An 18,664-nucleotide genomic window follows, 5' to 3' on the forward strand; every position below is an offset into this window, starting at 1 on the left:
ATAGAAATACAAAGGGAAGAGTCTGCGCTCAATAACAAAAAAAAAAAAAAAAAAAAAAAAAAAAAAAGCTGCAACCCTAATTAGGGAATCTAAATGTCTTAGGAAGAACAGAAATGGAGTGGGTCTACAAACTACAGACCCTCTCACCTCAGGGTCTAAATGCAGACTTTGATCTGCATAATTTTTTATGAATATACTGCTTTACTTTCTATTCCATTTTTATATTTCTAACATCAATTGGTTATACTTTGATTAACTTTTTATTCTTCCATTGTCACCAGTTTTATCCTAAGTATTATAACTATGACATTCACTTCATTTTATTCTATTTTATTTTATTTTATTTTATTTCATTTTACCCATTGCCATCAATTCCTCTCCCCTTCCCTTTATATATTTCCCTTCTGACGGCTTTTTTCGCCGTCTAGTATTTTGAATCTCACAGGCACCCGTCCGTGCCCTTGAGTAAGCAGCTCGCTGGTAATTCACTGAGCGAGCTGCCTCCCGGTCTCCGCCCCCCCGTGCGTGCGCACACCTGACCGGCACTACTACAAGCCCCATGAGGCTTAGCTCTATAGTAGTGCCGGCGGAGTTAAGTTTTCACGGGGAGGGGCTTATACCTCACGCGCATAGCGCTCGGATACTACGTTTCCCATACACCCTAAGTCCGGTCATGTGACACAAGTTCAATAATCTTAAAGTTATGTTATAAGCTTCGTTTTTTATATTCCTGTGTTCCTTTATGTATATACTACTTATGACTATTTATATGCACATTTGTTTTCAACTTATTTAGGGCATAACAGTGTTTTAACCTAAGTGTTTTTTGATTGGCCAATCATTCTTTGGCGCAAATTTTAACAATTTACATTGTCTTATATAAACTGTATCTTGCCAGGTATAATGCTATATTACCATTTTGAAAAAGCCTGTTTAGGTGAAACGCGTTAATGGTTTTAAATTGTGTATTTTAATATTAAAAGTGATTTTGGTTACCTTCTCTATAGGACCAATTCCTTCTTTATTTGACCACTATTTTTATTAATCCTGGCAGTTCTACATTTTATTTTTCCTTTTTTATATATATATATATATAGTTCCATAATTTTATTTTTCCTTTTTATATATATATATATATACTTCTTATCATTATTATATTATTCTATTTTACAACCACTACTATTTTTACCTTTTACACTCGGATCCTGATCCAAAGAAATCCCAGGTGGGGATTATTCCACCAGTGCCCTATTAATAGAGCAGTATTTCCTGCTCTATATTTGTAAGTATAATTTTTATTTACTGTTATTTCACATACCCTGCCTACTGAGAGCACTATTGTTGTTTTCTATACATTCCGGAGTACCAAGGTTGGATCGCCAGACGTCTTCTCCAGTACATCCTGGTAGCGGGGATCATACCGCTGCAACGCCTATAAGTCCAGAGCTGGTCCAAAGCTCCCACAAATGTGAGTGTATTATCATATTATTTTCTCACTTCACCTTTGGAGCCGCAATTCTTCACTATTGGCAGTTTGTCGTGTCTCCTATTTTGTCTCCACATATACGGATTATCCTACTACCCGGACGGATCAACTCCTGAGGACTGTACAGATATCCCATCAAGCTATATCAGTGAGACTAATTTATTCATTCATTCATTTTTGATTCATTTTTTATTTATTTTTACCATTTTTTACATTGTATACTCTTTTTATCTGCAAAGACTCTCTTCAAAGATATATATATTTTTCCATAGACAATTTTTTCACCTGGTTCAAGAGACCTACGCTTTCCGTTGTTAACAGATTGTGACCATTTGGTCTGGTTTACACTGTACTGTATTTTACTGTATCTTATTTTTAGCGCAGCCCTTTCCCCCCGTTGTTTCATTCAATGTCTATTAACTTGCACAATTCATGCGTTTCAATGAAAGAAGCTACCCAGAAACCAGAGATGACTGGATAATGCAGGGAAATCTAAGCCATTTCCTGGCCTCTGCATAAGTCTCCAACAAAAAATGTGCTCCAAAATTTTTGTTAGAGGTGCGTATGCAAAACCAATTTATTTTTCATTTATTAAAAAAAAATTAAAATAAAAACAGAGAGGGGGAATCTGCAAGCATCTAACATGTCAACATCTGGGTCATAATAGTAGATAACTCCAAATCCCTCCAAAAAAGGTGCAAGGGATTAAGAGAACCTATCAGAAAATTGTTTAGAAGAAAAAGTCACAACAATGTGATGTACACTAAAGTTGAATACTATTACATGTACAAAGAAGAGGTTTTCTGAAAACTAGTTACAGAATCCTAAAATTTAGAAGCAATGTGCTGCATACTGCTTTGGCTCTGAATAGAAGATGACTTGGACGTTTCCTGCACGTGACCTAATTTTTCCAACACACCACGTTGTGATCCACTTTAATGAAAAGGGGCTCCTGGTTTGCTTTTTTTCCTCAATAATAGTGTTGGGTCAACACTTGTGCTTCATAGTTTTCATTGAACTTCAAATATGTTTAATTTACAAAGTGACACTATCACATATACACACATAAATCACCATTTTTATACCTTTATAAAAGCCTCAATCAAAACGAAATCCAAAACAGCAACTGCCAACTTTGCACTTGAAATAAAAACGGATTCTAAACTTAAGCTACAATGGATCACTTAAAATTATTTTTCACTAACAAACATTCAACAAACCGTTTCCCACCAACCCCCCCCCCCAAAAAAAATCCAAAAAATAAACAGCTTTTTAAAGTCTACATTTCACCCTCACCTGGCAGCATGCTGCAAACAAATGTTATTTACCACTCACTAATTAAAATGGACTGAAATGTATCATTTGAGCAGTATATAAGGTTAATGTGGTGGGTCCTTTGCTTTCATGCCATCTGAATTAGTACAGATTTATTTCATTAAGAGGTCTAGTACTTCTAAAGCCACATGCATCATCAACATGAAGGTGTTTATGTGAAACTAGCTTAAATACACTCCCTAAACACTCAAACCATTGCAATGGAAAAAAGCAGATATTAGTGCATCACCTACCACCACAAGCCATCCTGCAAACACAGATACTGTACTGGACATATATGCAATACTTACTTTTAAGGATACTGGCCTTGTTTTGGCCTGTAAATAACAAAAAACGTCAAAAATACAAAAAAAAAAAAAAAAAAAAAAAAGAAAAGACTAGCTCCAAATAGGAAACAATCCAAAGTGCCAAAAAACATGCATATAAGAACTAGAGAAATTCCACTAACCTTATCGCCAGAAAACAATACCTTAAAATCATTAGCACATTTAGCCAACCACAACATTTTAGAATTTAAAGATTTGCTACACAGACACCGGTTGATGGACATATCATAACAAAAATTAATTATGTACGTAAGTTTGCACTGACATACAATAGCCTTGTCACATGGGCTACCATATTTGAAATATTGAGTTGCCACCTGCATAAGTGCCTACTTTCCTGACCTTCCCAGTGTATGACCTGTATTTCATCAGGTACTTGGCTTCAACTGCTGGTTTTTCCACATCAGTTCATATTTATTTAGTATCAATGATTTTCATTATTGATAATATTCCAAGTGCTTTTTATGCAACTTTGGCATATCAGTCTACTTGAAGTGAGTGACCAATCGGTATCCAGACAGTTATACGCTATGTTGTTTTGCTTTTTGTTGTTTTAGGAGATATTCCACAGTTTTTGTATTCAGACTTAAAAAATTGCCATGTTAATTAAGCGTTTAACATATTAAACCTGTCCAGGAAGGAATTGCTGAATTTACTGTAGATAAAATACGACATTAGGAAGACACTATGGAAAAGACTTCTGTTGATATATCCAGCCAATGACGTAAATGGGAAACGCCAAGAAAATTTGTTAATGGACCAATTGTTGTCCACAGAACGGTAATGCTTAGTAAATGGATTCCCAAAATGAATTTCCAAAATGAATTTGATATCTCTGTTTGAAGCAGACTGAAGACAATGCAGGTTAGTGGATAAACATGCTAAACTTGACTTATTTTGTAGCACGCTACTGAGGAGACCCAATGTGTTTCAAGGTAATGCAAAATACTTTTGGGAAAATACTTTACAGCAGATAAATGTTTTTATAAAAAGAGACTTGTGCGACTATTTCTTAACTTTTTTCCTCATTATAGTCTAAATATGCCTACAACTTTTTATTTCCTCATCCATCTTCTAAAAGACCAAAGACTAGATTATTAATATTTACCTAACCAATGGTTTACGGACGACGATATCAAAACATATTTTTTACCAGGAGAGTTTCCATTAAATATTGAAAACCATTACCCTAGTATCTTCTAACTCTCTCTGAAGTTTGTCAGCTTTGGTCTTTTCAAAAAGCAGGCTCTGTTCAAGCTCCTTAATGCGGGCATGCTCCAGTTTGGTCTGCGTCTGTTAGTAAAAAGGGAGAGGGAGAGAACACAACAGTGCCACCATCACATGCCAGCACGAAAGGAAGAGCTACATGCAGGCCGTGCTCCGGCACCATTGGACCATCGATGAGCAAAAGATGATGCAGTGAGGAAGACGACAAAAAAATGATAAGATGGAGGAGTGACTTAATGATGCTTGAATGAGAGTGATCAACAGGTGGCAGGAAGAGGATTAAATGGTGAAAGACACACAAAAAGAAAGGAAATAAATATAAACATAAGATAGGTGCATGCAGCAAGAAGAATTAAGTTTTTACCAGAAAAATAAGAAATGCATTAGAATAATTTAGAAAGTTAATACTTTAGCAAGCAAAAACCTTTTTAACTTGTCATTTATTTGTAGTTTAAGTGTTTCTTCTTAAGAGCTACTCATGCTGTCCTACTCTACTTTAGTACGGGAACTTCTGAAGGGGTTACATATTCTATGTTAGGAAAGTTTTTCATGATTTTTTTTAGGAAAAAGTTTGTGTATTTAACTACATTTAAGTTAAACAAAATATTGTGTTACACAATTATACTTTAAATGTATAGCATTTTCATGACTGGATGATGCTCTAACTCATGAAATACAAAAGAGCAAAAAAACACAAAGATATTTTAGGGTTTATCACTATGTAACAATTACTTGCAGGTGCTTTATCTAAAACGTCCTAAAAGTTGAATCTGTATCAAGCGTCACTGATGTCTACAGAGTGAGTAAAGCCACAGCCTATCTGGGCTAATAAAAGCAGGTAGTTATTACTATATTATTGTACTGGGGAACAGCTAAATTATACACAGAATCATGATTTGCATGATTTGATATCATTGTCCAGCATGTCAGTACAGTTAATATCCTTCTCTTTGCCATGAATAATGCAGCACTGAACACAGATCATCAGCATGGTCCATCAATATTTTGTAATTATTTTATTACTCCACCCATTTAGGATATTAAAGGTGTGGTGGGAGTGGCATAATCAACGCAAATATATTCTGGGCATGCCCTTAAAACGTTCTATTATTATCTGTAATTAAAACAGCTCAACAATGTTCATTTTCGTCATTATTTCTCATCATGGCAAGTGGCATTTTTATTAAAGGAACACTATAGTCACCTAAATTACTTTAGCTAAATAAAGCAGTTTTAGTGTATAGATAATTCCCCTGCAATTTCACTGCTCAATTCACTGTCATTTAGGAGTTAAATCACTTTGTTTCTGTTTATGCAGCCCATGCCACACCTCCCCTGGCTATGATTGACAGAGCCTGCATGAAAAAAAAAACTGGTTTCACTTTCAAACAGATGTAATTTACCTTAAATAATTGTATCTCAATCTCTAAATTGAACTTTAATCACATACAGGAGGATCTTGCAGGGTCTAGCAAGATATTAACATAGCAGGGGATAAGAAAATCTTAATTAAACAGAACTTGCAATAAAGAAAGCCTAAATAGGGCTCTCTTTACAGGAAGTGTTTATGGAAGGCTGTGCAAGTCACATGCAGGGAGGTGTGACTAGGGTTCATAAACAAAGGGTTTTAACTCCTAAATGGCAGAGGATTGAGCAGTGAGGCTGCAGGGGCATGTTCTATACACCAAAACTGCTTCATTAAGCTAAAGTTGTTCAGGTGACTATAGTGTCCCTTTAACATTTTTATCTTCTATACCTTTTACTCATTATAGTTTTACATCGTTAGAGGCTTCACATTGGTTAAGGTGCTGGCAAATGGAAAATAGCACATTAATGCAGGTATAGCTCCAATGAATCACAAATCCAATTAATGGGAAATACACTAAAATAATTTATATGTAAGAACTCCCAAGATACAGTTTTTTTTTTGTTTACACTTTAGTAAAGTGTTGCAGTTATAAAAAAAATTTAAAAAAATGTAAAAGTGCTATTTTTTTTATGTAAGGAATATATAATGACAGGTTCAAGCAATACTGATGTTGCGTTTATCGTGAAATTAGGTATCTGCAAGCGGTTTGTCTAATTTTACTTCTATTTTACTAGGAAAAAACAACCTAATATCTTATTAATCATATTGAATTATATGGATAAAGAGGCACTTTAAATAATGCAGTTAAATTGTACTTGATTAACACAATATGCTGAAATGTCGGTTTAGTAATTTATATTTTAAATTATTTATAAATATGTTTATGACTATTAGAACTTTTTTTTTTTTTAGGATGTACAATTTATTCTATTAATAATATTTAAAAGAGTATTTTGTGAAAAACCACAAGTAGCAAACATGCATCAGTAACTTAAAGTTAAAAAGCAGTCCTATCAATTAGTGCTTAATCTCCTGAATAAAAGCTAAAACTGGAAATATTTCACAATGTTTTACCAACATCTGTTTTGCTAATAATGAGGTGTTCTGTATTGTCCATATAATGATATTTAATTTAAACAGAACAATAAAAAAAATGGAGTGGATATTTCATAATGTAAAAATAAATATAAAAATGTTATTTTACAGAAAAAATGCAAACACGTCAACAATTTCCTGTACAGTTTTTACTCAAAACTGGCTAATTTAGTGCTGTGTTTTAATATATTATTGAATCTGATTTTTGTTAACTAAATTAGCATCTCTTGAAGGAAGCATAAAAGGAAAGCACATCCAACAGTTAAAATTTTCAGATTCAATGTAGTAAGTATTGTTTATAAGACTGGAAACATCTTGTGGACACAAGAATGCTAATTGTTATTCAAGACATTTTCACACGGTTACCAGTTTTATAAATATCAAAAAGTTTGAGAGTTTGATCTCAGATTGCGGAAAAAAGGAATAGCAAGCAAGAAGCATCACCAACCGGTGAAGATGATGGAACTATTGAATCTCAACTCCGTGATGCTCTATCATGAGCATGCTGGAGTAAATTGAAAATCTCTTGCACTGCGTACACATTGGTCTTGTCTTTTGTTTTGTTTTTTTGCACCTCTGAAAGATAATCCTAATGATTTGCACGTGTACAATCTGATGGACTAAACAGTAGCCAAATAGTGAATTCTAAATATTTTTTTCAACAATACAAAACAAATTAAATACATTTTCAATCTAGTATGTTTTACCTCTAAATCCCCCTTCGTAATAGATTCTTCCTCGACACGGAATTGAAGGTCCTCGACTTTCCTGTGATTTAGGACAAATAATTTCAATAATCTACACTATTTTACCAGTTTAACCATTTTAGTTTTGTTGAACAATAAATAAAATGTCATTGGATTGATGTTGCTACAAAGTCTGCTGTTTCGTTAAAATGATTAATCCCAATGAACAATCTGCTGAACAAACACAAAGTACAATTTCTAAAAATGCTTTTGTTATGCCTATCCAGAGTTGCAGTGTTTATTTACTAAAGTGAGAACTGTTGGGAATTCAACGTGAATTCAAAATGAACTTAAAATTTAAGTTCAAAGTAGCTGAACTAATTTGGCGATACATTTGAAATTCCTGATTTCTCACTTTAGTATTTAACCCGGTTGGTGCCAAAATCGCATGTCTTCTCTACACTGTGCAATCAAAACTGCTAGCAAATCACCGCTCCAGATAAACATCAAATTCGGCAATTTGTTTTATCATGTACTTCGAGCAGTTGAATTTATCTGCTAGGTTTAAACTATACCCAGCAATGTTTATCCTGCTTATAATACCCGCGAAGAGTACCTCTTACTCTTACTTTAATTGACAGAAAACGCTAAACATAATAGGCACAGGATAGCCTTCGGCAGGCTTATAGAAGCACATAATGTACCCTCTACAAGCAGGTACCTAGACCATTACCCTACGTTTACCTATGCTTTCTTGTTGTTTATGGTTTTTTTTTTCTTACTACATATATGAACTTTGGACACGTTCACTAAGTTGTAATAACCCACTCACCTTATAAATTACTCTGGTGTCTGGACAGTTAGTCCCCCATTATCTAAGAGCAGGGCACAACAGAATGATCTGCAACACTAGTATAGTTAACCTCTACTAAACTGTACAGTACTCAGATGGGTGCCTGGCTTGCTGACTCTGCCATGGTGTCAGACTGTGCAGAGTTAGCAAAACATCCAAACAACGTTTCATTCTTGAATGCACGCTATACCTTTTTACTAACGTTGGTCCCCTAGCCTGTTATTATTCAAGAGTTATACTATTATCTATAATGAAGCCTGTTTCTTTAACTTAAAAAAGTGCAATTGTCTCTCATGCCATGACACTGTATACAAATGTTTGACCACATTAAGCTTGTAGATGCTGTTATGGCGCTACCAGCCTGTATGTTATTTCTTTGTTGAACACCAAAATAAAGAATTAAAAAAAACAAAAAAAAAAAAAACTGCTAGCAAATGTATATTTTCATTTTAAAAGCCAGAGTTGTTGTACTGTGATTATTCACTGCCACAAACTACAAGGGCCTCTCACTTTGCCACAAGAATTTAGAAATAGTGTAATTAACATTATTTCTTTCACACAACAACACACTTGCAAGGAAGTCATAGGGATCTGTTTCCAAAGCCTTTCTGATAAGTGTTGTTGCCTTAGTAGTTTTAAACCAAGTGAAGCTATTGTGATGGGTTCACTTTCAGTGTCAGTATAATTACCTTCTTTCTTCTTCAAGCAAGTTAGCAAGTTCAACTTTTTCTCGGTCAGCTGCTTCTACCATGGAATGTAACTGATCTAGCTTTGATTCCATTTCCATCACATACTATAAAGACAAGGGTCATAAATATGTAAGAAAAATCAAAGTCACAAAGTAATGAAGCAGCAAATTGCAACAAAATGAGAGTGTCCAAAAAGCACAAATTAATAGCTCACTTTGAACCTACTCTGTAGTGGTCATAATGCCAGAAGTACTCTGGCCAAGTTTCCTGGTAATGAGGCAAACCTTCTTACAAAGCTTTACCTGCTTACCTGGGTGCCACCGTGTCTCCTCCTGTTTTCTGTGAAGACATCTGGCATCTGCAGAGATGCAGAAGAAGGATCCTGACCCCGCCAACCATTCATTGGTTGAGAGCGTCACCTGAACCCTCTCCGCCAAAGAATGCAACTTCCTGCACAGAAGTATGCAAAAAATTTACATTAGCCAAATGGAACTCTTGTTCCTGGCTGGCTGTTGATGCCCCAATGATGCTGTCGGAGAGGTCAGTTTCAAATGCTCAGCTGACATCCAGTTTCTACAGCTATGAAAGACCACAAGTAGCATATGCAACAAATGGGGCCCCTACCCAAGGATGCAGCAATATGTAAAACGCAAAATGATGATGGCACTTTACACAATATACAAGAACAAAAAATGAAAATTGCATTTTAAAAGGAACACTTAAGTGACCATAATCACTACAATGCAGTGGTTATGATGCCAGTGCACTCCTCGCACCATAGCACTTGCCAAGAGTGCACTGCCATCCCCTTCTCCCCTAGGTTCTGCTGGGCCAGAATCTCTTCTTTTGGAGCTTCCATTACGTCTCCTGAAGTAAGTCCTGCAGGGCAGTGATACCTCATTGACTGAGGGTGTCAGCTGATAGCTCCTCTCAGCCAAGTCAATGAGCTAAGACCTGAACCACCAGCCTTAGTTCAGACAGAGAGCCTCCAGCTCTCCAGTATCTGTCATCACCCAGTGAAGAAAGAATATGAGCATTTTGATAACTAGAGTTTTTAATAATATTATAAAAAAAATGTTAAACACAAAACAAAACCAATCCAGAGTATATATAATCCTTATAATTTCATACCTGGTCATGTCCATCTCTTATCACTGCTAGCTCCTGTTCAACCTCTCCAACATGGCTTGTGGCTTTTGCAACCTCAGCCTTTTCCATGTCCCTCTCTGCCATTAGCTGCTCAATGTGCTGCTGCTTCTCTTTCAGGGCTTCCTGCAAAGCTGTTGTCCCAGAGATCTTTCTTGCATATCGGGATGATGTTTCTGTGAGCTGCTCATAGATGGTGTAAAATTTAAATTGGGTAACATTAAGGAGTGTGCAGAGAATAGACACATATCCAAGATTTAAAAAACAAATATATATTGTCAGACAGTCACACAGCAAGTAAGCTCCTCAGAGTTTGCTGGATACTGGACAAAATCTCTGCCTTTTATCCAAACACATTACTTGTGAAAATATGTAAAGCCAGGGTGGAAAGATTACCATTCCTGTTTTGCTCGAGGTTACTGCTGTTTGTGCATAGCTGTGTACTTGGTGACGGATGCAGCTGATCTCTTGTATTAGGATCCCCCTCCCAGGTGATAGAATTTTATATTTTGACAAAGGCACAAGTTTGCATATAGCAACATGGCAGAGAGGCTGTGTGGTGAAGTACCCAGTTAGCAGAGGATATCTTGTTATAATTTGACCAGCTCTCTGAAAAGTTTTGGGTTCGAGTGAACCAATAATAGTTTCAGACAACATTCGAAGGAGACACTTAAGTCATCAACCTAGGTTCCTGTTGCTGGGTCAGTAGTGATCAGCTGCTGGCTTCCTTTCAGGTCTATATTCCTTTGTAAATTTATACATATTGTATCTTATACGATATTTGATTATGTGATAGATAGCCTGACATTTGTTCACTTCTATGGAGATGTGAGAATAAAAAAAAAAAATAAAAAAAAAAAAATAGATTTGTTTTAATTCCAATCAATATTTTAATGAACTTTAAAAAGATATCACCAGGGTGACATTTTCTTAATCAAAGTTTGTTTTGCTTTTACTACAGAGGGGAGGCCACACGTGAATACAATAACATGGCTAATACAGCACATTAAGGGCAGCCTGGCAATTTCCTATTACAGAAAATGTAGCATGTCACACACATATTAAGGAATAAGATACAGAGGATATAGAACATTTTAATAAGTATATTACTTTCCAAGCTGCATCTACATAACTGAATTTTAAACACTTAATCCACACCAACATTAACCACATCATGGTCTATGCCACCCTGCTTTAAAAAGTACTAGCAGGGTTACATTTTTTTGTATCATATCGTTCCATGTTACCATCATCGTGAGCATCCCACTGTGATGGGGATTGTCACGTTTACTACTCCTATAGTATGCATCCGAGTTGCACTCGGGGCATTTTGGCTCCTAACTAGGGAGCTATATAGGGCTTATTGCCCACATCAATCCCCCCTTTCTCTTATCCCTTTGTGTGTTTCCTTTCCATCCCCTTTCTTATACATCCAATTTGCCTATTTTTGTTACACAAAATTAACATAAAACTTACTGTTCAAAACAAGCGGTTTTGGCCTTAGAATAGATATAAAGGAAATATGTGTAGGAACCATTATCACAAAGGGTTTTATTATAGATTCATATAATGAAATTAGTGTCATATAATGTAAAAGGTTTGAACTCCCCAGGAAAACGAAGGTTACTTTTTAGGGACTTTACCAAACACGCAATTGATGTAGCATGCATACAGGAGACTCATTTCAAGAAAAATTGTATCCCAGCTATTTTTAGTAAACAATGCCTTATACAGGTACACTCTTTGTCTAGTTCTAAATCTAAAGGTGTATCAATTTTAATTCATAAAGATACAGCCTATATTCCTCAAAGACAATATGTGGACCCAGGAGGGAGATGTGTTATATTGGTGGGTGAATTTAATAGCGTGCAAATGACGTTGGTAGCGGCCTATTTCCCCAATGACAACCCAAGGAATTTCCTGAGCTCCCTCCTGAGTAAAATTGAAAAATATAGACAGGGAGACTTGATACTCTGTGGGGACTTTAATTGTATTCAGTCACCAGGGTTAGATACGACCGCAACCCCGAAAGGTGTGAATAAACAGAGAGCAGAAACTTTAAAGCGTTTATAAAATTATTAGATCAATATGATTTATATGATGCATGGAGAGTTTTACACCCTACAGATAGGGATTATACCTTTCATTCACGTGTACATAACACATACACTCGCATAGATACCTTCCTCTTGCATAGAGCACTTTTACCACAATTAACGCAATGTAATATAGGGGAAATAACTTGGTCGGACCATAGCCCAGTGTATTTAGATCTCTCAGAGACGTTTTATCCTCAAGGTCGGGGGTCATGGCGATTGAACGATTCCTTGTTGTCAGATGCAGTCTTTACAGAAGATATTAGGTTAAGAATACAAGAATATTATCAGCTAAATGCGACTGAGGAAGTCTCAGATTTTACAATATGGTCAGCACATAAAGCGGTGATAAGAGGTCTGTTTTTGAGACGTGCTTCTTTTCTGAAAAAGCAAAACGGCTTAAATCTATTTGATTGTCATAGACAAATCGCCATTATTTCAAAACAAAATAAAATATGTCCCTCCCCTGAATTGGCGGAACAGCTTACTGTGCTCTATGCGAGACTGAAGGTACTTAATGCGGAAGAAACTAAACATATGCTTCATAAATTAAGAGCCAGGGCATATTATAGGGGTGGGAAAGCCAATAAATATTTAGCCTCCAGATTTCGAAACAAGTATTCCAATTCTAAGATACCCTATGTAATGGGAAGCGATGGCTTGAAGAAAATCACTCCAATAGATATTGGTCAAGAATTTGCAAACTTTTATTCTAGTCTGTATAATTTGAAAGGAGACAGTAGTGTCTATAATGTCAGCATAAAAGATATAACTAAATTTTTAACCCAAGCTCACTTACCCCAGATCACTAACACCCAATTAGATATACTCCTTAAGCCTATTAAGCTTACGGAGTTGTTAGATACAATTGCTAAAATTACCACAGGGGAAGTCACCCGGAGCAGATGGGTTGACAAAACCTATTATAGAAAATATGCACAAAGTTTTTCATAAGGCCACAGTCTTAGGTAAGCTCCCAGCGGAGATGCTTCGAGCTACTATAGTGACCATCCCTAAGCCTGATCATTTTTATATGCATCAAAGGGTTTATCGCCCAATATCGCTTTTTTTTTTATTTTAATTCTTTATTTTTGCTGTGCACATAGTTATTAGAAGCCGGAACGAGGTGCCCCGCTTTAATGCTGTTATCAGTCGCTTTAATGCTGTTATCAGTCGCTTTAATACGGTTATCAGTCGCTTTAATACGGTTATCAGTCGCTTTAATACGGTTATCAGTCGCTTTAATACGGTTATCAGTTGCTTTAATACGGTTATCAGTCGCTTTAATACGGTTATCAGTCGCTTTAATACGGTTATCAGTCGCTTTAGTTCTGTTATCACTCGCTTTAGATCTGTTATCACTCGCTTTAGTTCTGTTATCACTCGCTTTAGTTCTGTTATCACTCGCTTTAGTTCTGTTATCACTCGCTTTAGTTCTGTTATCACTCGCTTTAGTTCTGTTATCACTCGCTTTAGTTCTGTTATCACTCGCTTTAGTTCTGTTATCACTCGCTTTAGTTCTGTTATCACTCGCTTTAGTTCTGTTATCACTCGCTTTAGTTCTGTTATCACTCGCTTTAGTTCTGTTATCACTCGCTTTAGTTCTGTTATCACTCGCTTTAGTTCTGTTATCACTCGCTTTAGTTCTGTTATCACTCGCTTTAGTTCTGTTATCACTCGCTTTAGTTCTGTTATCACTCGCTTTAGTTCTGTTATCACTCGCTTTAGTTCTGTTATCACTCGCTTTAGTTCTGTTATCACTCGCTTTAGTTCTGTTATCACTCGCTTTAGTTCTGTTATCACTCGCTTTAGTTCTGTTATCACTCGCTTTAGTGTTATCACCCTGGCCATTCCAAGCCACCTGTACTGCCCCAGTGGGGAGCCATCTATGTGGTGGTCCTGCAGGGGGAGTCCCACTACTGACCGATACCTGCTCTGCTCGTTCTGTGTAGCAGGGGGTGAGTGTCCACCAGAGCAGGCATCATAACGTTGAGCTTTGTTCAACCATGCTGCGCTGTAAGTTTCTTGGTGGTTTTCTCTGGGGCTGCAGCTGCGTTTCAGTGTGCTTGTCCCTTTTAGTCCTCTGGGTCAGCCGGGGTGGGAAGCTTGGTGTCTTCGTTTCATGGGCCTTTTCGTTGCAGGATGTATAGAAGATGAGTAGGAGATCCGTCTTGGTGTTGGGGCACCATGTTGGCCGTTCTGCTCGGTCTCTGTGGTCTTTCAAGCCTTGGTGTGCGGGCTGTTGCATCGTCCGGTCTGTGAATGAGGCACATGTGTTACAGGATTGTTGCGTGGGGGTTCGGGAGCCCTCAGGGACCTCCCGCGGTGGCAGCTCCGGCTGTGTAACACTGTGCCACCGTGTCGGCACGCCTCATAGGGATCAGCGTCTCGGTCGGAAAATCACTGTGCAGCTGTCGGCCATTTTAAGGGGACCGCGTGCAAACCTCTTATCTGCAGCTTCGGGCCGCCCAGGTGAGATGCATAGGTGGTAGCCTGCCTGGTGGGGGCCGGGATGACCCCCCCCGGCCCACGGGGGGGGGGGGGGAACTGGTCCGGGCAGGCGCCAGGCGAACGGTGGCTCTCTGTAGTCAGGACAGAGAGCGAGGCAGCGGCCGTCTGCCCCACTCTCCCCCCGGGTAGGCCTCAATCTCCGAGTCCCAGAGTCTCTCACCAGAACCTAGAGCCACCCTGAAGTGGGGGCTCCAGCTGCACCGGGACACTCCAGGGCCTCATGCCATGGACCCCCGGGTCAATACAAGCTGGGTAAGGTGGGTATATACCCTAATTTTGTCGGTTCCTGGGGAGCCCTTGTGATATGCAGCCTGCTTTTAAACACTGATGCAAAGATATACGCGAAAATTTTAGCAAATAGGCTTAAGGAGGTGTTACCGTCCCTTATTGGAGATGATCAGACAGGGTTTATTCAGGGGAGACAGGGGATGGATAATACTAGGAAATTAGCACTGATTTTGGATCACTTAAGGGGGGCCCAGAGGAGGCTGACTTTTTTTGGCACTAGATGCTGAAAAAGCTTTTGACTGCCTCAGCTGGCCCTTCCTGCAACAAACGTTGCTCGCTTATGGGTTTCCACAGCAATTACTTAAACAGATTTTCGCCTTATATGCAGGCCCCTCGGCCCAGGTGTTACAGGCAGGTTTCTTATCTCCTCCATTTAACTTAACTAATGGAACGAGGCAGGGGTGTCCATTGTCCCCATTGCTGTATGTTCTTGCATTAGAGCCCCTCCTGCAAACCATTTGAAACCACCCTATTATACAGGGTACTCAAGTTAAAGGAATAGAATACAAAATCAGCGCCTTTGCGGATGATATTTTACTTTATATTACCGATCCTTTAAACACCCTTCCTATACTTATGCAGATAATAAAAGAATATGGTCTGCATTCCTATTATTTGTTGAATACTACTAAAATGCAGGCCTTGGGAATAGATCTATCTTCTCAAGTCTTAAATACATTATATAAAACATACCCCTTTGAATGGAGACGTGATAGTATTAAATATTTAGGGATAATTTTCACCAGAAGACAAATGGATTTGAGTGCAGGTAACTATATTAGGGTATGGAAGGAGTGTAAGCAAAATCTGTTAAAATGGAGGTCTCTTTTTCTTACTTGGACTGAAAGAATAATAACTATTAAAATGTCTATACTTCCGAGATTACAATATGTTTTTCGGAATCTTCCACTATTGATGCCACAGTCTTATTTTAAATCGATTCAAAGGGATATTACTAAGTTTATTTGGGACAAGGGGAGCCCTCTAGTATCTATGAAACTTTTGAGAGCACCAGCTAGGGTAGGAGGATTGGCAGTCCCTGATATTCACACTTACTATTATGCATCTATATTGGCAGCTGGCATATCGCATTTTTCCAACCATAATTCTCCTCAGTGGGTCCGAATTGAACAGCACATGATGGCACCATATGACATTACGCATATATTATGGCTCCCTAAACAGTTATGACCCCCTTTAAAAGCTGTCCCTGCCCAAATAGCTTTGTTAATACAAATTTGGGATATACAGAGACATAAGTTAAGCAGATACCCAATTTCCCCCCCTACTCCTATAGAAGCTCTTATATATTGTATACCTACTTTTTCTATGCTAAACCATGGCGTGAGAGGGGTCTTACACATCTAATTTATTTTTATGCTAATTCTAGCCTACAGGATTTTCAAACCCTTCAATTACTTTATGATATTCCATTGACCTCTCAATTTTCTTATAGACAATTATATTCCTTTTTACAAAAACAAAATACACATCTTCTTCGCTGTATTGGTGAACAACTTACGATATTAGAAAAATTCTGTATTTATAAAAAAACATCTGCATTATGTAAACCAATCTCCATATGTTACCAATTATTATTAGATTATACACCACTTTCAGACTCAACTCCAGGGAAACAATGGGCAAATGATTTGGCTATGGAGCTTACCCAGGAACAATGGATCAATATATCCATAAATATTAAGAAATGTATTAAATCCACTTCACTTATTGAACAAAATAAAAAAATGATTTATAGGTGGTATATGGTCCCAGAACGGATACATAAAATGTTTCCTTCCTTTTTACCTACCTGTTGGAGATGTCAAAATAACATTGGATCAGTTATTCACATATGGTGGAGGAACTGCCCACACCTCCAACCCTTTTGGGAGGAGGTACATATATTGTTACAAAATCTTACAAAACTTAAATTACCATATGACCCCCCTTTTGGTTTTTGCTATTGTACATGCCCTCAGATTTCCCCAAATACCTTAAAAAACTGATTTTTCATTTAGTACTGACGGCTCAACACCTTATTGCACGAGCTTGGAAGACTTCAAATATTCCTAAAATTCAGAAAGTATATTCTGAGATGGATGAGCAGAAGCTTTTACGAAAGCTGTTTTTCTAACACATACTACTCTACTCAAAATGTTATAGCAACATGGGACATATGGGACAAGTGGAGATTGGGGAAGCAATAATGTATTCTCTAGTTCATATTATATTGTCTTACATATGACGACTTTAGAATATCTTAACATTAATTAAGTTTTAGTCAAAGAAACTGCTTAGTTATATTGGAATTTGCAATTTAGGAGGGTTTATGAGGATATGTTAAAGTATTGTGTATTACCATGGTTAACTACGTGGTTTGTTTTTTTTTTGTCTCTTCTAATTGACAGATGGCACTTGGATGTTACCCCTTCCCCCTTTCCCATTTTTGACTTCTGTATCCCTTCCCCATCCTTATGTTTTCTATAAATAGAATAAAAATTGTCACATTTAAAAAAAAAAAAAAAAAAAGGGAGAGGAAACCTACAAAGCTCAGTGTCAAGTGTAGTAAAAAATGGAAATATATGACCCCCTTTTGTTTTTGCTATTGTACATCCCCCGAGATATCCCCAAATACCTTTAAAAAAAAAATTTTCATACGGTACTGACGGCTCAACGCCTTATTGCACGAGCTTGGAAGACTTAAAACATTCCTAAAATTCAGAAAGTATATTCTGAGATGGATGAGCAGAAGCTTTTACGAAAGCTGTTTTTCTAACACATACTACTCTACTCAAAATGTTATAGCAACATGGGACATATGGGACAAGTGGAGATTGGGGAAGCAATAATGTAGTCTATAGTTCATATTATATTGTCTTAACACATGACGATTTTAGAATATCTTAACATTAATTAAGTTTCAGTCAAAGAAACTACTTAGTTATATTGGAACTTGCGACTTATGAGGGTTTATGAGGATATGTTAAAGTATTGTGTATTACTATGGTCAACTACGTTTTTTATGTCTCTTCTAATTGACGGATGGCACTTGGATGTTACCCCTTCCCCTCCCCCATTTTTGCCTTCTGTATCCCTCCCTCATCCTTATGTTTTCTATAAATGGAATAAAAATTGTCAAATTTAAAAAAAAAAAAAAATCCCTGCTGGTACCAGAAGGCACCAAGTTTCATTAGATACCCGAATATCTCCTATGTCATCTGGGGCCACAATTACTGTCCCCAGACTGACAGATGAGCTATATGCAACGTTCAAATTGGGCATTGCACTTTGCCCATTATATCACTGTAGAGAAGTGATCATGATCAGAAACAACACTTGTCAGGTCTTCAGCACAAAATCACAGAGTGCAGGAGCTACAGCATGTGAGGGATAACTCCCAATGACCGCTTTAATTTCGGAAACTAAATAAATATATTTTGACCAAGGTATGTGATAAAAATAATTAAATGGGGAGGCTGACCTTCAAGTCAGCAGGCCGCATGTCACGGAGGCTCCCACAAATACAAATATATACTTTTATGTAGTGGTTGGAT

General features: G+C 37.3%; 1 protein-coding gene across 9 annotated transcripts in view; it reads right to left on the reverse strand.

The window, feature by feature from the left end:
* The window catches only part of CLIP1 (CAP-Gly domain containing linker protein 1), a 118,857-nt gene that overhangs the window by 59,308 nt on the left and 40,885 nt on the right, over positions 1-18,664 (reverse strand). For 5 of the 9 annotated variants that reach the window (XM_063454277.1, XM_063454282.1, XM_063454281.1 and 2 more), the window contains 4 exons: positions 10,198-10,395; positions 9,067-9,170; positions 7,546-7,606; positions 4,336-4,440 (listed from right to left, as the gene is read on the reverse strand). In XM_063454277.1, coding sequence (XP_063310347.1) covers positions 4,336-4,440; positions 7,546-7,606; positions 9,067-9,170; positions 10,198-10,395 — 468 coding nt within the window. Of the gene's footprint in view, positions 1-3,111; positions 3,139-4,335; positions 4,441-7,545; positions 7,607-9,066; positions 9,171-10,197; positions 10,396-18,664 lie in introns of all 9 variants that reach the window. The other 4 variants (XM_063454283.1, XM_063454280.1, XM_063454279.1 and 1 more) reach the window with 2 other exon arrangements.

Source organism: Pelobates fuscus, chromosome 5 (genome assembly GCF_036172605.1).
Source record: "Pelobates fuscus isolate aPelFus1 chromosome 5, aPelFus1.pri, whole genome shotgun sequence".
Taxonomy (NCBI): Eukaryota; Metazoa; Chordata; class Amphibia; order Anura; family Pelobatidae; genus Pelobates; species Pelobates fuscus.